Consider the following 23,767-nt stretch of genomic DNA (forward strand, 5'->3'; position numbering starts at 1 on the left):
CAAAGTTCCTCAATTTTTTTAGAACACTCCTACGGTTCCTCTCTTTGAATCGTAGACCATTCTACAAATCATCCTGTCAGTCCGTAGGTTATCATCTGAGACTTGACATTTTCCGAAATTCGTCATCTACTTAAACAACTTCATTTGTGAACAAAAACCACTGAGAGTCCTCTTCTATTCTTATTTAGTTTTTTTTAGAGTATTTTTTTTTATGTAAACTCCTAACTTCCAATTACGAATATACGTGTTTAGAAGTAATTGTATAACCTTGGAAGAAACGATCACAACGATTTGCAATGAAAGTTGCTTTTAAGACAGTGACTTACCATAATACAATATTTACCATATTTTTTTTTGGTGTGTTAATTCTTATTGAGAATCTATTTATTTTCCATATATAAATGATAAATATTAGGTAAATAAAAAAAAACCCTAGATATACTATTTATAAGTCAACATTTTGTAGTCTTGGGCTGCTGCACAACATTATTATTGTTAGAGAGTAATTTTTTAAGAAAAGAAAAGAATAAACGAAACAAGGTTGGACGTGGAAAGGGAAAATCAAGCAGTTGGTTAAAGCAGAGATGGTGGACAAACTGATCGTCGCCGTTGAAGGCACCGCTGCGTTGGGCCCTTACTGGAAAACCATCGTTTCCGATTACCTTGATAAAATTATCAGGTACTCATTTTCATACACTAAAATTCAGTTTTGTTTTTTCTACTTGTTACCATTTTTGTTTCAGTATCTCATCCAGAATTCTGCCATTAATTTTCGTTATTTGGATAAATTGTTGTATCGTCGGCCGGTTTATCTTTCCCTAGTTTAGGATGGGAATTAAAAACTCACCAAACTAATGGAATTTAACTCCTGACCTCAGCTGACCGGAGATTCAGACTCCTCTATTATGAATACATTGAGTTGTAATAATCTACTTCAATTATGTTTTAATTATAAAAAATGAGTTGTTTATTTATTCAATTTTGTAAACATCTCTTACAAAAAATCCTGCATTCCAATGCTAGTAAATCATTGAGAAAATGCTATTCTCGGGAAATACTATTTCTCTATGTGATAATCATGTGCACATAGCATTTGAGTTTCTCTGAACTAATTTGGGGAACTTTTGAAGCCTTGATACCGAAGTTTAACTTTGAAAAAAGAAAATAAGAATGAATGGCTTACAAAAAGTCTAATTCCTGAAGGGAGGCGGTTAAAGAACTCGCAGTTGTTTGCAATGATTGGAATTTCCAACTGTTGCACTTTACCCACCCCTCCCTTCTTATAAGATCTTTTGTTTACATGGTTCTCTCAAACCCTAAACCTAAGTTGCTCGGAATCTCCAAAAATGTTGCTTCACCCTTGTCGGATCCTCCAAAAATGCGCTACTTTTGAAGGATCCGACATCCAACTATGACATTTTTGAAGAGTCCAAGCAACATAGCCTAAAACTATATAACGTAAACCTTACTTACTATTTCTTGTTCACACAATTACTATTTCTCCATGAATTCTCTTGCAACCTTCATCATCTCGTATCTCTCTCATATTTCAATTCTTAAGGCTCTCAATCAGTGATCTTTCTTTTCAAGTTTCAACAGCTGTGATATTTGTTTTTCAGTAATTTGGTTACTCTCTTCTATCTCTCCACTTTGACTACTTAACTGATTTATATTTATTGTGTTTATTTTGAATTTATAGTGGCACCATAGTCTTGCTCATCTACATTCTTTAAAAGAGACGTAATACTGCAACAATAGACAATGAGGATGTTAAACAACCTAAATGTGACATCAAGAAAACAAAATATATACATTTTACCCCTCAAAGTCAAAATGTAGGAGAAGATAGTCAAAGTGAAACCTATAGGCAACGCAAATACGATGATGGTGAATTATTTAGACCGACAAATTTCCCCTCTTATTCTAGCAAAAATTAAATAGACCAAGCCCTTAGGTATACAGAGAAGCATGAATAAGGGAAATATGATCATTTAATACAAAAATGTTGCTCACCTTTTTCTCTAACTTTTTAGTCGCGCGTTAATTAAGTCTGCGGAGCTTGGAATCAACAGTGTATTTTAATCTTCTGCATGGATGGAGCTATTTCTATGAAAAGATAAGTAAACAAGGTTAATGCTCTTTCAGAAGAGGCATTTCAGCGATAAAAGTAGTTTAGAAATAGGCTTTTTGGAGTACAAACTGGATAAACGACTTCCAATTATATTACTTCCGTTCTTGGGTTGAAGGAAACTAAAAGAAGCCAAGTTAATTGAATTATGCTGCTTAAGACATTATTGCTTTGCCAACTATTTATGCATGCATTACAGTTATCTTTCTGGCATATTTTTCTCAATCCAATAAACTTATTGAGACCCACAATTTCTTAGACTGTTAGTCTCCTGTTAGTTGACTTGCCGGCTCACTACATTCCATGCTTAGTGAGATATATAAACTCTGGAGAAGTATTAAATGCAGATTTTAATTTTAAAACTTAAGATTAACTATTGAGAAATCTTAAATGCATATCTAAATTTGAAAATTTGGGCACAATTCGAATGAAGGATTTATTAAGATGTTTTTAATATACAGCCATGTTTAAATGGGAGTATAGTCTTTCCAAGACTACCAGGGAAAATCCTCTATCCATATGGTGTGGATGCAACTCATTTTGGTTATTAACTATATATAACCCTGTCCATGACAAGGTTGATTATATGCCACTCGAGGTCATGTAAATGTTTCCCCTCTAGGGGCAAGCTCAGGATGCTAATGAGAAGAACATGTTCAAGGGTAAAAAATTATTATAGTCATGGAAGGTACATTAGCGGGTTTCTTTTGGCTAACAATTCTTGTCAACCACTGAGAGGGATAATTAGACCTGCTTTCTGACCTTCTATTGCTGGTCTACTTAATTATAGATTTCTATCAATTTGCAGTTAGGTTTCTTCATTTGAGATGCTTCTTAGTTCTTTCTTGTACTGGTATTTCTGAAAGGTGAGATCATCCAATTTTGAATTGATATCAGTTCGGGTTTCTTCTCAAATATGCTGAGCCGCACATATGCAAGCAAAAACACATGTGTTGTTGAGCAAATGACTGAGAATTCATCCTCCTTCACCTACTCAGCTCTTCCTTTTATCTAGCTTTACCATGGCTATTTATTTTTGTTTGGCTTTCTGAGCTTTTAGCTGAATCAGTTGGGGAGTTTTTTTTGGCTTGAATGGCTGATGCAGAAACCTCTGCCGTGTGGTTCTTCTAAAATTTGATGTTTGTTTAGTATTTGAATCAACACATGCAGAAATTTTTTCATTTGCCAATGTGTTGTTATGGAGCTTGTTCATGGTTGTTCCATCCTTTCAATGAAATAAGATTGTCTTAAAAACTTTATATGATGATTGGACGCTTTTAACTGGTCATCCATTTCATTCTTCTTTGATATTCTTATTTTCAATTTTTTTCCTGGAAGAGTTTTGGTTTAGATCCCTCTGATACCTCCTTATGGAACTTTAAAGCCCTAATCGATAGCATCACTCCTGCAGCCACCACACAAAGAAAATTAAAGTGCTTTCTGTTTCCCCTAATAGTTGGTTGATATATTGTATATATGTAACCTAATATGTATCGAAGCTGTTGTTAATTTATCGATCTCCTGTTCTGTAAGTTGGTCATATTAAACCCCGCAAGTAGTATTCAAGATAAAGTTTACTGAGTAATAGCCTTTTCGTAAATTGTGCAGGTGCTTTTTTGGAGTGGACTCAACTTCACAGGTTCGCATATTCTAAATGGCTCATTTTGTAAACTGGTTATTCTTCTCTAGTATTTATGTGATGGCAATTTTGTATGAGTAAATTTAATATCTCAATATTCATCATGAACAACGTAGTTTATAACTCAAATAAGCATGTCCCATTACATTCCATATTGCTGATGAAAAAGAAAACAGTATTCCATGCTATCTGAGTTGAAAGCAATTAATTGTAAGTTCTTCTACTAGCTAGGCTAATTTTACCTTCCATTTTGAAATTCCAGAAATCATCTGCAGCCGATGTGGAGGTCTCCTTGGTCATGTTTAATACACATGGTTCTTATAGTGGTTTGTATTTTTCTTGTTCTGAATTTCTGGTTCTGTTTGCTGATTTAATTGCAATTTCAAGCATGAGAGCTTGTTGAGTCATGCACTTAAAACCATTTTCTATCCCAGTCTGAAATCTCAACCAGGGGAAACAAAAATTTCAGTACTGGTATTATGGTATGTCCAGATGAAATCTGCATCATTCCATGATTTAAGGACTGTTTTTTAGGTGGTTTGTACAATCTCCTTGATGTGGAAATTATCTAATAATATGATTCTTACATGCTAAATCTATCTATTCAGCATAGAGTTTAGATAACTTAATTGCGACTCCCTTGATCCATGATTTATGAATTATTTTTTTATCTGACTTTCATGAGTCTTTAAATGCGCATAGGATTGATAGATCCTCTTGATAACGGCTTACAGTTAACTTCAATTTCTTAACTTTCAAATATTTATTTCAGTGATATTCTAGTGGATTTGATGGTCTGTTGTAATTTCAGTGATATTCCCCTCCCTACTCTCTTCCCCAAATAAGGAAAAATGAAAAATGAAAAAGCAAATTGTGGCCACAGCAACACAAAACTTTGAAGGGGGATTATTCAATTTTGATCTTGTGTCAAAAAAGAATTCTTGTTTTTCAAGTCTGTCTCTCACTACTCTTTCTTTGTCAAGACACATATTTTCTCTTTTACTTTTTGCTTGACAATTTTATTTCCTGTTCTTCTTCTGTACTACTATCTTTTATGCAGCTTGCCTGGTTCAGCGGAGTGGCTGGACAAGAGACATGGATACCTTTTTGCAGTGGCTTTCAGCTATACCCTTTTTAGGAGGTGGTTTCAATGACGCTGCAGTTGCCGAAGGACTTGCTGAAGCATTAGTGGTGCGTTTCATTGATTTTAAGTTGTTTAAAAAATGAACTTTGCATCTCTATTGTTGTCATGTGATAATATCAATAACCGAAATGACCTTTATGAATCACATGTGATATGTGCTAGACAGAGAATAATATGAATAACGTTTTGGTTAATAGCCACCAATTCTGTAGATAGCTCACTAAGTTACACTTAAAGCTCTTTTTGAAATAATAATGTACACAACCCTCTCTAGTTGCCTTACTAAAGTTGTCTGCCTTCCTCACTTCTAGAGGATGCAAGTCCATCGAGTTTTGACTCTCTCTTGGGCCTCACGTTACTCCCCCGTCCCTTTCCCCTTAATTTTCCTCCATTTAAGTGGGCTCTCAGAGCTCCATCAAACATTGCCATGCCATGTCTTTTTCAGGCATTGTCGCTGCATTACAAAGTCCATTGGTCTAGAGTATTCATAGCTTGGAGAAAATGCTATGGACCTTCGATCCAGATGTTTCCTCACGGTTCAACCCAAACTTAATAGTGAGCCGGTTCAAATTTTGCTTCCAAATTGGTTCACTAGTCCAGGGTTATTATCATCCTTTCATATGTTTCATCTTATTTTTGTTTTTCACCATTTTGAATTCTCTTCACTCAATTCGTTATCGACTTCGACACCATTTTTTCTGGCCAAGAATTTCTTCCTTCAAAATTTCTTAACTCACACTTTACTTTCCCTATCGTCTTCCTTTCCCCCCTACACTCCTTCCTTCCCTAGTCTCCACTAGCAATATACACCCCCGATTAAAATTCCAGTGTAAATCATAACACACACACAAATCACTTTTCTCTCTTTTTCTTATTCCTTTCCACAAGAAGTCTCATCAATTTTTTTTATCAGCTTTTTACCACTTTGATTGGCATAGGGAATACAAAAATAACATATGGAAGATTGAGGTTTAAACACTTTTAATTAGTATCAAACAATCCCCATGAATAGATATTGTCTCTTCCAACATTAACCTCTTTTCACATCTTTTCACCACCCCTTGCCAGGTTGTCTCTGATTTATCTCTTTGGGCTCTTCTTCGTTGTTCATTCCACTTTGAGTCTCTCAATAGGTGGTATCTTCTATGTGCATTGACCTTCTTTTAAACGAACTTGAGATTGCTATCACCATGTTTCAATTAGATTTACCTAGACCTTTGTCCATGAGATTTCCGCATATCTTGCTATTTCCTATAGCTCCCTTGTAATACTAGCCTCTTCAATGTTCTTCCTTCCCCAATTCTCTTTCCTCTATGATTCTATCCAATTCGTGCTTTCTTTATCAGTGCTGACTTTTTGTTTTCAATTCTTCCAAGAGATAACTTTATGTATTTAAACTCTTCATCCAACTCCATGGAGAAGAGGAGCCTGTCAATTTATTAACATATATATGTAACTAAACTGATGCTTCCTTCAGATGTTTTCTGTACAAAATGGTAACCAAAGTCAACAAAACATGGAAGGGAAAAAACATTGCATACTTATTTCTGGAAGCAACCCTTATCCGTTGCCTACACCAGTTTATCGACCACAGATGCAGAAACTGGAGCAGAACGAAAATATTGAAGCACAAACAGATAGTCGACTATCTGATGCTGAGACAGTTGCAAAGGCATTCCCTCAGGTACTGATCTAAGGCCTTTTACTTTTTAAAATCCTGGCGTTCCCCTCACGTATTCTGCTTCATCCTTTGCTGACAAGTTTCTCTTTCCGTTGCAGTGTTCCATTTCCCTGTCAGTTCTATGCCCAAAAAAGCTTCCAAAACTAAGAGCAATATATGATGCGGTAACTGAGGCCAACTTCATTGATTTCTTTCCTTTTTGTTTATTAGGTTTAAAGACTGTTTGTATTATGTTGAAACTTCAGTCTTCTTTGTTCCTGAGACCTACAATATTTACTGTCTTCAATTTCTCCTAGTTGCTGATTGACTTCCTGCATGCTTTGTCTGACCTCGACAGAAACAATATTATTACTCTCTCTTGAACCAGAAAGTTGCCGATTTTGTGACTCATTTATCATGATTCTATGCTTAGGATTGGGGCAAGTTACATGTGTTAGAATTAGAATAGGAATAAGAATAGTATATAGAATCCTACTTGGTTAAGGATTGCAATGTAGGGTCTATAAATAGGGCTCAATGTAATAATGTAGATACGTCATTCAATAATATTTTTCTCCTTTATTTTTCACATGGTATAAGAGCCAGGTCAATCCTCGTTTGGGCTTTGGGTCCATGCTCCATTTGGGTCTGGGTGTGAAGGGGGAGAGTTAGAGTGGGTTAGAGTCCCACATTGGTTAGGGAATGGACTAGTAATATGCTTATATGGATTTGGGCAATCCTCCCCTCATGTCTAGCTTTTGAGGTTGAGTTAGGCCAAAGTGCCATATATTTACAACATGATTATACATGATTTGTGTACGACATAATATATATTCTTGGAGTGTCATTAATGGAGTAATCTTTGGAGAACTTCTCACTCCTTCAATACTTACGTCATGGATAATATTTCACTAGTTAAAAAATATGAATTTATGATGGAACCACATGACATTATCACTTAGTTTTAAGTAGAGAAAGGCGATGCAAGTGGACTTTATAGTTCCATTTGTTTCAAACTCTATGCTTGTTCATCAGAAGTAAGAATATCCATGAGCTCCATAGTGACATCCTCCATTAACTTGTCTCTTTTTCATTTTAGGAGTCCCAGTTTGAGAGTATGCAACATCCTATAGTGGTGCAGAATCATTTAGCCTTCATAAGTGCTTAGATATGATCAACCTTTTAAGGCATTATGGATAAAGTATTTATCGTTTAAAATTGCCTTGGAATCCTCTATGATACTTGTCTTCATTCTATTATTTCATGATTCTTGACAGTAGGTCTGTCTTCCATGAAAGGAAGAGGACCTTATAATCTTCCTCACTCTGCTCACACTGTTATCCTGCTAGTCTTTTTTCTTTGAGAATTTTAAAAAAAAATGGAACTAAGTGTGAACTTTGCCGGATACAGGGAAAACACAATCCACGAGCAGCTGACCCGCCCATTGATACTGCTAAGAATCCAAACTTTCTTGTTTTGATATCCGAAAACTTCATCGAGGCTCGTGCTGCTTTCAGTCGCTCTGGAATGACCAATTTGGCGTCAAATCACAGCCCTGTCAAGATGGATGTGTCTTCTGTTCTTCCAGTTTCTGGCACACAATCAATTTCTAATTCAGCAGGTTTGTGTAATTTTTAAAAAATCTTATTTTCCACCTTTATCATATACTGACTCTGTAGGAGCGTTTGCTCAGCCTGATATTACCTTACTCATTTGTGTGCTCTTTCTTTGCACTTCCATTTTGGCAGTGTAATTTTGTGAATAGAAATATAGGAATACACACCAAAAGATAAGTTAGTGAGAAATAGAACACGAAAGGAAAAGGAACCGAAGGTGTTTTGATGATTTAGCAACTCCTTGCTCTCCCTAAAAGTTTAATGTTTAATCGCTTTAAGTAGTTGGAGCAGTCTATACCCTGTTAGCTCCCTGAGTCTCTTTTGGATTTTGTTAGCTCCCATCCCTAGCATAGGACTTTTGCATAGGGCTAACAATATCTCTTTTGTAATCAGCACGTAAACAGTGTTCTTATTTCTTCTGGATTTTTGAACCCGAGACCTCATGGTTCTCAACCCACTTCATTGACCACTAGTGTTTTGGTCTCGCTTTTTTTTTGCGTCTTGCTTTCAAAAACACTGCATGAGATGGACTCAGACAGGCTAGGTGACCTCAAGGAAAAAAGAAGGAAGTCTGGGAGTCGCCAGTAATTGAAGCTGTTTGCTTGAAGGTGGTGTTCTGGTGGCCAGAGTGACCTGACGAACATCACAGAAGAAAGTGCGTCATTGGAGGATGGCCAAAAAACCTCACAGGCACCGACATATGGCTTGATCTCGCTGGAATTCTCTGGTCTGTCACCCGCGCGTGTAATGGTCTTTGCCTGTTCGGTTTGCTGGGACTAGGTCATCATACGCCGATGGACTTGTGGTGGTGTTGGTATTGCACTGTGCACAACACCGATGAAAAATAGTTTTGAAGCATACAACTTTGCTGTCACCAGAAATAACTGCAGGATGACGGTTTCTCTCTCGCTGAAGTCGCTGTATGTTGCACAGTAAATAGTTGTCACGCTAATACCAAAGAACATGGGGGAAAAAGCTGCGTGACTTTAGTTTCTCACACTTCTATTCCTTTATAAACAGACTTCACAATGAGGATATTTGTACTTGTCCAGTGTGGAACACTTTACAATACTGTGAAAGTATACCTAAAAACTAACAAAGTCCAAATGTGCAATAAAGGAAAACTAACCATAATATCCCCCGCTTTATTTTGAAGTTGGCAGGGTCAAGCTGTTGAATAGACAAAACATTTAACCCATAGAAAAACAAGTAAAACCACTATTTGAACTTTATTCATCCTGATATATGTTGGGAATGGTTTCACTCTACTGTGCAATTTCGTTCTGTGTAACCTTTTTCATGTGTAATTTGTTTCAATTTTTGGAGTTCAAGCACGATCAGTTGGATAGACAACTAATTGCTGAACTGTTCAACTCATAATTCAGCTGTAGTGTCTACTGTCTATTGCTAAAATTTGCAATTTATCCCTCACCTAGTCTTCCCTAATTTGGTTGAGGTGTGAATGTGGCCACATGGTGATGATACTTTTGGCATCTTTTACATTTATACATCTTTTTATCTTATCTGAGGATTAATTATGTTACATAATGTTGAGAACTCTCTAAAATTACAGTTTTAGTTAATACAAGTCCAAAAAAATTATTGGATCAATGTTTTAAAAGATACTCTTGTGTATTATTGTATTCTAATATAGAGTATGCTGGGATATATAGATTACTCTGCAATTATATTGTTGGAGGGATACTGATTTTCTTTTCTATTTACCTCTCAGCAAATGTATCTGTTATGAGTCGACCACCAAATTCCGCTGGAAATATTCCTCCTGCAACTGTAAAAATTGTAAGATTCAACAACTTGTACTCCTGCTTGCTACACAGATATTTCATAGATGCTATGATATTATAACATTTGTTTTCAGGAGCCCAACACTGTGACCTCCATGACTGGACCTGCATTTTCACATATTCCGTCTGTTCGTCCTGCTCTTCAACCGGTTCCAAGCTTGCAAGCTTCTTCTCCTCTTTCTGTTTCTCAGGAGATGGCATCACATACTGAGAATGTTCAGGAGATGAAACCCATAGTCAGTGGTATGACTCAGTCCTTACGCCCGGTTGCTGCTGCAGCAGCAAATGTCAAAATCTTGAACGGTGTTGCTCAGGCACACCAAGTTCTAGGCGGGGGAACTTCTATAGGACTGCAATCTATGGGTGGCACCCCTATGCTTTCAAGTATGATATCTAGTGGAATGGCATCTTCCGTCCCTGCTTCTCAAGCTGTATTATCATCTGGGCAATCAGGTGTGACAACAATGACTGGGGCTGTTCCACTAGCAGGAAGTGCACAGAATACGCAAAACTCAGCTCCTTCTTCATTCACTTCAACTGCTCCCAGTATGTCTGGGAATTCAAACATTAGCAATTCACAGCCTTTGAATAATAACCAAGGAGGTGTTAGTATGACTGGTCAAACAGTTCCTGGAATGAGCCAAGGTAATCCACCAGGCACACAAATGATGCCAAGTGGGACAGGGATGAACCAGAATATGCTGACTGGGCTGGGTGCAACTGGTTTGCCTTCCGGAACTGGCACAATGATGCCTACTCCAGGGATGTCTCAACAAGGACAACCAGGCATGCAACCAGTTGGTGTGAACAGCACATCAGCTAACATGCCTCTATCTCAACAGCAAACATCTGCTGCATTGCCATCAGCTCAATCAAAATATGTCAAAGTTTGGGAGGTAAGACCGATCGTGTTCATGTTTTCCCATATCTTGTTTTCTTTTAGAAACTACCTACAGGAAGCTACATTTCTGTATGATGTTAATGAAGTACTCCTGATAATTTGTAATGAAAATGTTGCAGGGAAACTTATCTGGTCAGAGACAGGGCCAACCTGTATTTATTACCAGATTAGAGGTATGCTTATAACTTGTCTTATCGGAATTTCTAGTGATTACAAGTTCTTTTGTGTTTTTTGATCTTTTTCTAATGGTTATCATTAAGTGATAGTGTCTTAAAGAAGGCAATCCAGCTTTTGTGTCGAGACATGAAGTATTGCCTAATTATCTCTTCATGTTGTAAAATTGTTTGCTGGATCTCTACTGACTGTACAAAATCTCGTGATCTAATTTCTTGTGGCAGGGGTATAGGAGCGCCTCAGCTTCTGAATCGTAAGTTTTCATTTTCATAAATGCTTGATTTAGTGATTTCACAATGCCACTTACAATAAACAATCCTACTATGATGTTTATTGTGTTTCAATTATCGCACTGTTTTGGTGTTGTTATGCTCCCTTCTGGTAGACTTTGCACTGTTTCCTTGTTACTTGCTATATTTTCTTTACTGTCTCCTTCTTCTTTGTACTTGGATTTGCTGCACTTGAGCCGGGGGTCTTTCGGAAACATCCTCTCTAGCTCCTTGAGGTAGTGGTACGGTTTCCGTACATTCTACCTTCCCCTGACCCCACTTGTGGGATTTTAGTGGGTATGCTGTTGTTGTTGCAATGGTCCCATTCCTTGTTGGATTGTGAAGGGACTATATTTTTGTCTTTCATAAGTAGTAAGGAGATTTGGTAGTTGTATTTTATAGTGTAAGTTTAGCTATGCTACTGTCTTTTCCATCTTCAAATTGCAAGATCTTTTATTTTACACCTTTTTTTTTGAGATAAAAGATCTTTTATTTTACACCTAAAGAACTCTGTTGTCATGATACACTTGATCTCTCAAATATAGCAAGATCAGTAAATGGTAGAGACACCAAGGAATTCCTGATTAAGTTTTAGAAACTTGTTTTGTGAGAGATTTATCTTTTATAAAATTCTTTTTTTCTACAACTGAGACATTATTCTATAACACATTTCCCTTTACAAATTTTTCTCATCTGGGAAATGAGCTAATTTTCAAAAAAACACCTTTTCTAATTGGACTCGGTCCTTTTTTGATGAGTTTCTCTCCTCCATGAAGGAGGGGAGAGCCTATTCTCAGCCGGAGATAAGTCATTTGAATAAATTGACCTTAGCAAAGATCGAGTCAGATGGTTTTTGCTTTAGAAGCGCAGCAGAAGGTTCATTAGCAAGATCAGAATCTACGAAAGAAACTGGTAAGTGGTGCTTTGAAAGAGGCTTCACAGGGAAAGGATGGTCTTTGCTGTAGATGGTGTAGGAAGATAGAGGCCTACCTATACAAACCTTATCAGAGCTTAACAGTTATGGTAAGTTTGTTCAAATTGAGGTGTGGTTGGGTGACAGGAAATCATTTGGTAATCATTCTAGAAATTATTGACAATGGAGGATGGTGTGACATTACAGACAAAATCCTGAGATTTCTATGGAGACCACAATAACCAGCGACATAATGGAAACCCCATAATCAGGCAGTAATTTGTTTTGAAGTAGTAAATCCAGAGCTTTGGGCCTTCAATGGAGACAAATGGTGCTGTAGCAGTCCAAAACAAATTCAAAATCAGTCTAGAGGCTGAAGCAAATAACGCCCATCTTCTTACCAATGCCTATTTGGGAGATTTAATGATCCTTTCAACATATCTCCAAATCAAAAAGTTGTTCAGAAATGGTTTCTAAACAGATGGAAGGTGATTGTCTGCCTGTAGGTGACGTCAATTGCGCATAATCAATTCTTTCTCAAAATGCCTTCTCGTCAAGAAGCATTTAGAATCAAGGCGCAAGACTGATACTAGAATGGCAGAAGGTTATCTCCGGAATTGTGTTTGCTGGTTATAGGGTTAGCTATGACGGATTCAAAATCTGATTATAGATGGATAAAAGTATTTGGACTTCTAGTCCATGCTTGGTCAGGAAGTTCCTTTAAAGTTATTGGTGATTTGTGCTGTGGCGGCTTTGTTGACATTGATGAAGATACCGAAAAGAAGACCCACCTTCACTTTCTTAGAATTTGTATCAACAAATCAATTGGAAGTCTTTCGAGTAAAGCTAGAATTGATTGACAGAGATTGGAGTTATGAAATTTCAGATGGCCACACAAAGTAATGGGTCCCGTCTGGAAGGCAGATTGCAGCGACAAAGGTATTGCAATTAGTGGAGGGGTTTGTGTATTGAGCCTTGCACACGTCAAATCCCTAGAGAGGTCTGGCCACATCTACAACACGTGCCACTAGCCTTTTTAAAAAAGCCACATGCTAAAGAGGTGGGGCCTCAAATCACAAATAATATTTCAGGACGAATTAAATAGAGAACTGGCCTCCTACTTCAAAGAAAATGGACCAGGTCTACTATACTGTCTATACTTCAGGCCTAAAAAGAAGAAAAAAGGAGAAGCAGATCTAGAAGGCTAAATTGATAGCCCAAGACCCATGCCTTCCTAAACCCGACACTCTTTCTCCAAGGATTACACTCGACCCTCTATCCATTAAGCTCCATGCACTGGAGCTTACACGGATGATTTCTGACTCAGAGTGGAGCATTTTCCCAAGCAGCGGCAATGTTGATGAGAAGGAGAACTACCTCATGAATTGAATTTTTCTTCAATTTCACCACAAATCATGGATTTAGTACCAACACATGGCTCAAGATTTGATTATTCATCTCAATCTTACAATGACACTCTCTTCCATGGCATGGTGACAATTTTGTTAATCAACAAATAGTTCAAACTCTATGAAGAATTTCCTTATCAAAATGGACAAAACTGGTTATGGTAAAGGCTTGCAAAACCTTTGAGGTTAATGTAACAAGCTTAGAACATGAATTATTGGACATGATCTTAAGAATGGAGTGCGCTAGAAGTGAAGACATGAAAAAATACAATTACGATGTGTTAACTAATTGTCTTTCACTGAGCCTTACTTATATCCATAGATTACACAATCCTAAGTGGCTTGGACTCTTCACTTTTGGTGCCGCACCCATGTCGACACGACATGGGTGTGGGTGTGGGATCCGTGTCCGATTTGGTCAACCAATTTTGGGTGCTTTGACCAAAATCGAGGGGGAAAGTCTGGACAATTTAAATGATTTCTATAATCAATACAAAAGCTAAGGTGATAGTGGGTGTGGGATCCGTGTCCGATTTGGTCAACCAATTTTGGGTGCTTTGACCAAAATCGAGGGGGAAAGTCTGGACAATTTAAATGATTTCTATAATCAATACAAAAGCTAAGGTGATATTGAAGTTAATAGAATACCTTTTATATAAATTTCTATGCCACTCTTTTTCTTTGATCTCCTTCCAGAATTCTCTTCAAGTTCACATAATATCTCATAATTTAGGTTTTATAACTCTATTTTTGAATGTTTTAATTATTTTTAGGCAAATCCCCACACTCGTATCCATATCCTCGAATCGTAAAAATTAGATCATGAAGGATCTGACCTTTAGATCCGCACCCGTATCGGACACTCGAGTCCGAGCAACTTAGACACAATCCATATCCCTATAAATGCGAGACACAAGATACTATTTTATACAGAGATTGTGTAACACCCTCCTCAAGCAGGTGATATAAGTTATTTACCCATATTTTCATGTGTAAATAGTACTTTACTTAAGAATTCAACACACTGAAAATATTTTAGTCTTTTTTTAGATGAAAAATGTTGAAAATGCTTCATTTAGTTTTATTGTATTATAAAAGTAAAAAAAAATCCTATAACTTTTCAATATAAAATAAATTATGTAATAACAAGGGGAAAATATTTTTAATTTCAAAGTAAATGAATATTTGCATTTTAGGACTAAAACATGCTTAATGCACTTTAAGCTATGTCAATACTAATACATGATTTGCTTATTTTACACTATTATTTATTATCCAATATAAAATTAAACAAATAAAAAATATAATTATTACATTTAAAATATAAATTTTTGGAGGGCCGAAGACTTCACCTTTTCAATTTTAGTGAAAAATAATTAGTTCTATAGAAGAACATAAAAAGCAAGAGAAATTACAATATTTTTAGTGATATCATGAATTTATAGTGAATAAAAGTTAGAAGCTTAACCCATTTGACTAATCCATACTTTACCCATATTTTACCCATAGTTTACCCATATTTTTAAGGGTTGACTATGGGTATCAACCCATATTTTACCCATGTAAAAAATCACTCACCCAACCCAGGGGCGGAGCTACAGCCTAGTAAGGGTGGTCAGATGAACACCCTTCGTTGGAAAATTATATTGGGTATATAGGCAAAATATAGTCTAATAACTGGATATTTATTAATTGAACACTCTTTGACACAGCAAAAGCAGATGGTCCAGCGGTAGGCACACTCGTTCACTTCATGGAGGTCTGGGGTTCGATTCCTACTTGCTGTATTTTTTAATACAAATCTCTTTTTAAACAAAAAAAATACAGAAATTTTTGTGCACCTACTCATCGGTAAAAAAAATGTTGTGTACCCACTCCATTAAAAAAAATATTTATCGACTCTTTAAAGGTTGAACACCCTTGGTGAAATTTTTGGCTCCGCCACTGACCGAACCCATTAAAATATGGGCGGGTTACCAAAATATGGGCTCATTTTACCGCACTAATTGCATGCAACCATAGTGGATGAGAAATTGCTTCACCGGTAGACTTAAGAATGGAAGTAAGTAGCAGACAAATAGAGTTCTTTTCAGATGTACTCTAGCGTTGGATAGACAGATGAGATCTAGCCAATCTTGAAGTGTTTGAAAAATAGGATTAAGCTATATTACAAACTTTTGGGGTGTGCTGGCAGCATTAGTTGGATGCTTGTGATTCCTTTGATGAAAGTTGTACTTTCTCGGATTGCATTATGTTGGATTAATGTGTGGAAGGAATCTAATTCTCTATGGTAACTAATTCGGCATTATGCAGCCTATAAATGTGTGGAAGGAATCTAACTCATAATTTTAGTTTTCAGTTATAAGAGGCTTTAGTCGATGTAAAAGTTCCTAAACAAAATGTGATTCTTCTTTTGATTTGTGGAAGCTACATAGGAATGATATCCAGGATGCTCTTATGTATTTGAAGCAAATGATGTCATTTCTGGAAAATTGTCTTTTTGTTCTTCTGTTATGCATCTTTAGTCTTCTTTTCACTTCCATAATGCAGTGTTTTTTAAACTGTATCAACACTTAGAATTGATTTGTCCTTTGTGTTTTTGTCAGGCTTGCTGCAAATTGGCCTCCAACAATGCAAATTGTTCGCCTTATTTCCCAGGATCATATGAATAACAAGTAATTCATTTTAGATCAACTAAAGTTTTGCTTGGTGGATCTTTTTCATATTAGAAACAGATTCTTATTATGCCGTCCACAGTGCAATTTACGGCTTTCTGAAAATTACATCTTTGTTTTGGATCAGACAATATGTTGGGAAGGCAGATTTTCTAGTTTTTCGGGCAATGAACCAGCATGGATTCCTTAGTCAGCTGCAAGAAAAGAAGCTTGTAAGTGTTCTTACTTTTAAAGATTGAGTTTCTGCAGCTAGAGACTAACCCCTTTTCATTGTAGTTCTTTTATAGGTTGCCTGCATCTTTGTTGCATCCATTTGAACTGCTCTATTCTCGTTTATGGTAGTGTTCTTTAGTTAAAAGACCGAGTTTCTGCAGCTAGAGTAAAACCAGATTTCATTGTAGCTCTTTTAATTGTTTACTGCATCGATCTTGCAGCAATGTCAACTGCACACATGCAAGTCACCAATTGTTTACTGTTCTTGATTATGGTGAATGATTTGAGGTGCATACTCTTATTTTGATACACATATGTATCTCCACCGTGTATGGGCATGTTTCTTGAAATAATAATATAATAGATTGAACAACTATTTCAAGTAATTCTAAATTTGAATAATTGATTCCGTAGAGACAATGGACTTGACCTAACTCACCCTAAAACTCAGTGGTGTACGTAGGATTTTCGTCAGTAGTGTCTGCTTTTTAAATGAGAAATGGTAAGTAAATAATGTAACACCATATTTTAAAAAGGAATAAAATATAAATAAAATATAATTCACATATAGTACTATACCTTTTTAAAAGATTTAAATTAATTTTTTTCTTTTAACCTTTTTTCGATGAGTTTTATTTTTTTGAAATGTATTCAAAATAACCTCATTAAAAATAATTGTACCAAATATTTTCTTATACAAAGCATCAAATAATCACTAAACAACTTTTATTCATTGGATTTCATAAATTATTTTAATCAATTTGATTGGTGAGAAAGGTCAATGAAAAAAACCATAAAAAATGTATTAACATGAGGCTAGGAAGGATTGAGCACACACATGACCTGTGGAATTTCAGCACCAAACTAATTGAACTTACAACTTTGGTTTAAGGAGTGTCACCTTACATTATATATCCTTTATATCTATTTTTTTTTTCCACTAAATATACATATTTAGTAAATTTTCTGATGAAACATTGTCGCATGACGTCCCTTGAGTCTTCTTAAATTCGCCCCTGCTAAAACCTAACTCATGAGGTAAGGCCTGTCAAAACTACCATATAAGGAGACAATAGTCTTCTCAAGAAATTGAGACACTTTACATCCCATGTGTACCCAGGGTTGAACATTTGAAGTGTGGACAATATAAAGTGGAGGTTCAACATTAGGTAACCAAGAATAGGGTTGTCTTTGTCTTTGATACCATTAAAATTGTGGATTTTGGACCTAAGTCATTCCCAATAGTCAAGTCATGAGGTGAAGCTTGTTCAAAACCATTGCTGAAGACATAATTACGTAAATAAAAGATTTGCTCTCTCTACAAGTTTAAGATTTTTAATGAGATGGTCGCACACTTCTACATGGTATCATAGTAAAAAGGTTTAAGGAAGATATTAAAAGTGCAATAAGGAGGTCTTTGGTGGATTGTAAGATGAGAATAATAAATTCTCACCAGAATGGGACATATAGTCACAGGTTGGATCTCCTCTCTAGCAGTGCAGACTAAAATGTAGAAAAAACAACATTTATGAATGGCTCGAAGGAGATTGTTAATCTTGAAGAGATGTTTTAGAGACAAAAATCAAGGTGCTTTCATGTTGGAGGTCTCAAGTTCGAAACCCCTTGCCAGCGAAAGCAAGGGGTTTGCCTTCTGGGTCGAGCTCGTCGCACTGGGCTTGCCTAGTGTGGGTTACCTCTTCTATGTGGTTTGCGAGCTATTGCATAGGAGCGGGGGTTTCCCTTGTCATAAAAAATAAATAAATAAAAAAAATCAAGGTGCTTGTGGCAGAAACTTGGATAGAATCATAATTTTCTCATGAGCCAGCAAAGTATCATAGAATGTTGTGAGAAAACAAGAGTTGTAGAGGGAACTCAGCTTCATTATCCTCACAAGCTATTGAGTTTAAATAGCTAAGTTTACATGTCCAAAAAAGGAAAGGAAATCAATATAAATCAATATCTAATTAAAATAGGAATAAATCTAGCTACTTACTATTTACACATGCTTTAGTATATTCCCAGGATTCTAACATTCCTCAAGTTGGTGCAAGCAAATTATATGTACCAAGCTGCTTAGATATATAACTTGTTCTAGGATTGGCTACGGACTTGGTGAATATATATGCAAGCTGATCACTTATCGCATGAAATCAATCTGTATGTGTTTGGTCCTCTTGTGAAACACTAGATTCGATACAATGTGAATTGCAACTTCATTATTGCACACAAATTCCAACCCTTTTGTATTTCATAATTTCAACTCCTTCAGTAGTTACTTGATCCATATAAGTTAGCTTGTTGCCACATCCATAGCCCGATATTATGTTTCTACACTAGATCTTCCAACCACATTTTTTTTATTACTTTCCCAAGACACCAAATTTCCTCAACTAGAACACAATATCCAGAAGTAGATCGTCTGTCAGAGGGTGACCCTACCCTGAATATCCAACAATTTTCTCATGTCCTCGGCAGTGTCGTCAAAAGAGAGAAGCGCTAAAGCTCTGTTACAGTATAAGACACACTATTAGTGTGGGCTTCACTAAATAAAAGTGCAGTATGGAGATATATATCAACACGTCCTCAATGTCCAACATTCTTGAAACATCACCCCAATTCAAGTTGTCACCTCCAAACACCAATTCTTCTTCTGCTTCCACATTAACACCCATCTTCCCAACCAACCACACATTACTATGATCAATGTCATCCAATGAGATTGGATCAATGACACTCGCAAGTCATAACGAACTTTTAAAGCACGATTGTACTTAACATACACTAGATCAGTCAATCTTTGAGGCTCCAATCTTTTCCCTTTTTTTGTATGGATCTGTTGCATTGATTATTTTAATGTTAGTAAATTAGTCTAATTGATTAACTATGTAGCGAAATGGATATATATGATGTATACCACTATGAGTACTTATATGCTCAAACACACTCTAGTTACACTCACATCCAGTAGAACTAGCCATTAAACCCAAATTCTAATGGCTAGTTTTTTGAGATGTGGAGCTGAATTACCAAATAAATTCCACCGTTCAACGGTAAAAAGTGTTTTGTTGACAATCATTATTTGTAAGTTAATACATTAAGGGGTCGTTTGGTACAAAGATGCATAATGCAGGGATTACTAACGCATGGATTAGTAATGTAGGGTTTAGTAATGCAGGGATTAGTTTTTATCAAGTGTTTGGGTCATTGTTTCCCACCTAATCTTATGTTTGGTTTAAAACTCTAGAAAAAGTTTATTTCCTATTATATCCTTGAGTTATTATGAGATTTTATATTTCATTTAACTAGTCAAGTTAAATACTAAAATATAAAAAAAAATTATTATTATTTTTGAGGTTTGATATGCCACTATAGACATCATTGATAGCACGGTATATTTCTAATTTTTTTTTGTCAAATATACCTTAAACTTAACATAGATTTAAGGCTACTTAAATTGTTCAAATACACGAAGCTTATTTTTTTTTCAAAAAAACAAATAGTTCAAGTGGTTAATCAACGAACTACATTTAAAAAAAAAAAGAAAAAAATCAGCCCAATATAACAAATCAAACACGAAGAAAAAGATATTAGTTTGTGAAATCATCAAATCACATGGAACGAATTTGGTGAATTTAAAAGAATATTTATAAATATTCTCATATAAATAAAAAAAAGAACATTAAATTACAAAAACAAAAAAAAAAAGGAAAAAAGATTTGGGAATAGTTTAGTCATTTAGGGGTCTTATCCAAGGATTGTTAAACCTTGGATTAGTTATCCCTCCCTTTTCTAGGGATAAATTAAGAACTTGTATGAGGTATAACTAATCCATGGATTAGGTTAAATAAAGTAACCAAACAATGTTTTTGTTAGACTAAATTTTAATCCATGGACTATTTTGATTAATACCTCCTACCAAACGGGTCCTAAGTACTAAGTAAGAAGTATCAAGTAAACTTTTAAACATAAACTAATAATCCCTGCATAACTCTAACCAGCTACCAATAAGAAGTATCAAGTAAACTTCTATACATAAACTAATAATCCCCGCATAACTCTAACCAGCTACCAAACCTCCCCTAAATATTTTACCTCATTAAAACATATTTCAACATGGTATATGAGCAAGCATAGGTTCTTGAATAGAGTCTCACTGCCACCCACTGTCAATAAGAATTTTCACGTGTTTGGCCCACGAAAATGATCACGCCTGCACATGCGGAGGGGTTGAAGAGAATTAAGCAAATAAAAGTGGGCATCAGATAATCACATACATTAACAACCATGTAAAGAAACACCATGCCATTCTCTTGACCAATGTAGGAGAGATCAAGTTCTCAAGTTGAAAGTTGCAGTTTTCAGGCTTATGAAGTAACAATATGATTTATTGAATAGCTATTGAGGTAAATGTAGCTGTTTTGACTAATTGGTGTTTCAGACATTGAAATAGGGTACCTTGTGGTATTAAATCAAGTGGAAGTTGGCATTTGTCTGTGAATTATGTTTAGGCCTGTCATGGACTGTGCTGTTATTATCATTATTTGGAGTAGATGAATCACAGTTTTTTTCTTTTCCTTTCCTGTGGGTTTAAAAATGAGGCTTATTCTAGTGCATCAATAGTGAACTATTTGAGTTTTGACGCATCAGGTAGCTGCAGATGATTAGAGTGTCAGGTGGGTATTTTGTATTGTCTACAGAATTTGAGAGTCTACTGCAAACGTTAGTTGAACTCAAGTTACTACACAAGTTAAAACTACTTTTCCCTTTCTGTTTGGTTGATGGGTGAATTTTTTTTACTGAACACGTGATAACCTTGCTGAAGATCTTACCAAGTACAGCAGTCTTGTTTTTGCATCATTGTGAGAAATGATGATTCAGATGACATTTCTATGGCCACTTAATCTCTTTTTTATTTGGGGAAAAAATATGGCATTCGTATGTGTTGGTTATTCCTCATCTTTAAGCAAAACATATAGATTTAACTGCTTAAAACATCTATCTCTGCAACTTCAAATTTATTAAAAACCCAGTATGAGAACTTGAATTAATTGTACAATTGAAATCTGCACCAGAACTAACATGCATCTCAGGAATTTTTTTTGGTGAAATTGTATTGTTATTCTCATGAAGACCTATCTACACGGGTGGTTTGCATGTTCTTTTCTAACCCTTCTGTTGACAAAAATGCATTGTGCAATCTCACTCCCCACTTTCCTCTTCTTGATTTATTTATTTACTTTCTGTGTGTGTATATCTGGAGAGGGGCAGGTTATATTTAGTAATACAGCTCTGTAGATCTACATCAATCTTGTTCTGTTTTTTGTTAATTGTTCCAGAAACAGCTCTCTTTCTATAACTGGTTTGATGAACTAAACTTGTGGTTTTCCATAAATTGTCCAGTGTGCAGTAATACAACTTCCATCGCAGACACTGCTTCTCTCTGTTTCTGATAAAGCCTGCCGCTTGATTGGAATGCTTTTTCCTGGGGTAAGAAATGTTATGTACTCTTAGGATCACTTCATTGATGATCAATTTAACAAAATATTTTAGGAATGGTTTCACTGTGCATGAAGCCTTCAGTGTAATGCCATTTTTGTGTCTTCAGGATATGGTGGTGTTTAAGCCACAGATACCAAGTCAGCAGCAACAACAGCAGCAGCAGCTGCAAGCACAACATCCACAGCTGCAGCAACAACAGCAACAGCAACAGCAACAGCAGCATCTTACGCAGCTACAACAGCAGCCCCTTCAACAGCTGCAGCAACAGCAACAACAGCAACCTCTCATGCAACTGCAGCAACAACAGCAGATTCCGTTGCAACAATCACAGGTTCCCCAAATGCAGCAACAACAGATTCACCAAATGCAGCAGCAGATCCCGCAAATGCAGCAGCAGCAGCAGATTCCGCAAATGCAGCAGCAACAGCAGCAGCAACCAATGGTTGGCACAGGGATGAACCAAACCTACATGCAAGGTCCTGCAAGGTCACAACTAATGTCTCAGAATCAAGTTTCATCACAAGGACTGCCAACCATACCAGGAGGCGGGTTTATGAATTGAAAATGTCATAGAACTAGACAGCCATTATACAAACTGTGAGACCAGGCAGTTGATTCCAAAAGGGTAACCATGCATTTGGTGTATATCTTACAAATGAAATTCGATGTATTCAAATTCATTGTAGGCTCTAGCATAGAAATTACTTGTGCTCCTTCGAATCAGGTTAGCATGGCTGTAAAGGCAAGATAAAAGGGGAAGAGGGAGGAATTTTCTGGGTGTGGGTTTGAGAGCATATGATTGCATATTTGATCACCAACCTATTTTCTATTGATCATAGTTCAACACCAGATTTGTGTTTGTTTTTCGTTCAACTATAGTTATTGACGTCATAGGTACAGCACTTCACTAGCTTTCACCATCATGTATGACTTACTAAAATGTGTTTCCCTTACATCATGCTTGCTAAGACTAACTTTTGTTGTATAGGCATGTCTCCTTGGACATGATCCTTCCTATACAAGAGCGCTAACATCCTTTCGATGTTTATCCTGATGTTTCAAATTATTTTAGTAAAACAAAGACGGGTTCTATTAAACAGTGGAGACTACCTTACCCAAAAAACAAACAAACTGTGGTAACTAGTCGTGACATCGTTTTATAGAACCTGATGAGCATCTAAGAACAAGAACATTTCCTAACTTGAATCTTATTGATATAAAATGACAATACTGTCGTTAGTCATGCAAAATATTATAATATTGGAAATCGCTTTCTCCTACTCTTTTAAAGCTTTCAATAAAGCCTTTAAGCAACAACTTTTCTGTTGGCAAGTTGTCGGGACCTAAAAGAAAAGCTTTTCTGGAGATGTGTTGATCAAGTTGAGTCAGGGTGTAAATAGCAGGCAAAAGGATATAATGAGAGATTGTGTAAAATGGTTTTGTTACTTGTATGTTTGTACTTGCAACAAATGATTAATGGTGGGGGGAAATTATGAGAATCAAATCATGTGCAAGAAATTTTTGACTTATAAGACTTGTAATATTCAACCGCAACGAATTAACGGAAATTAGAGTAATAGTTCATGGATATTTGGTGGTTGAGTTCGAGAGATGATTTATTGTGAAGCTAGGCAAATGTTAAATCGCAATGAGAGAAAAAAGTTAGGACGCGAGTTCAAAATTGAACTCTTGTTTTTGGGAGAAAATTGTGAGACAACTAAG

The 23,767-nt window shown here is 36.1% G+C and overlaps 2 protein-coding genes across 2 annotated transcripts in view; one reads left to right on the forward strand and one right to left on the reverse strand.

The window, feature by feature from the left end:
• The window catches only part of LOC125823082 (fatty acid amide hydrolase-like), a 339,008-nt gene that overhangs the window by 185,382 nt on the left and 129,859 nt on the right, over positions 1 to 23,767 (reverse strand). The gene's annotated exons all lie outside the window — the stretch shown is intronic.
• Positions 488 to 22,799, forward strand: LOC125823073 (mediator of RNA polymerase II transcription subunit 25). Its single transcript, XM_049502491.1, has 15 exons — positions 488 to 679; positions 3,737 to 3,767; positions 4,030 to 4,093; positions 4,828 to 4,958; positions 6,389 to 6,595; positions 6,691 to 6,756; positions 7,982 to 8,192; positions 9,920 to 9,987; positions 10,067 to 10,888; positions 11,013 to 11,066; positions 11,292 to 11,320; positions 16,265 to 16,333; positions 16,461 to 16,545; positions 21,947 to 22,033; positions 22,152 to 22,799. Exons 1-15 carry the CDS (start codon positions 585 to 587, stop codon positions 22,605 to 22,607), a joined length of 2,475 nt encoding a protein of 824 aa, XP_049358448.1. The 5' UTR covers positions 488 to 584; the 3' UTR covers positions 22,608 to 22,799.

This window comes from Solanum verrucosum, unplaced genomic scaffold (genome assembly GCF_900185275.1).
Source record: "Solanum verrucosum unplaced genomic scaffold, falcon-dt-bn FXZP01000301.1, whole genome shotgun sequence".
Classification (NCBI taxonomy): Eukaryota; Viridiplantae; Streptophyta; class Magnoliopsida; order Solanales; family Solanaceae; genus Solanum; species Solanum verrucosum.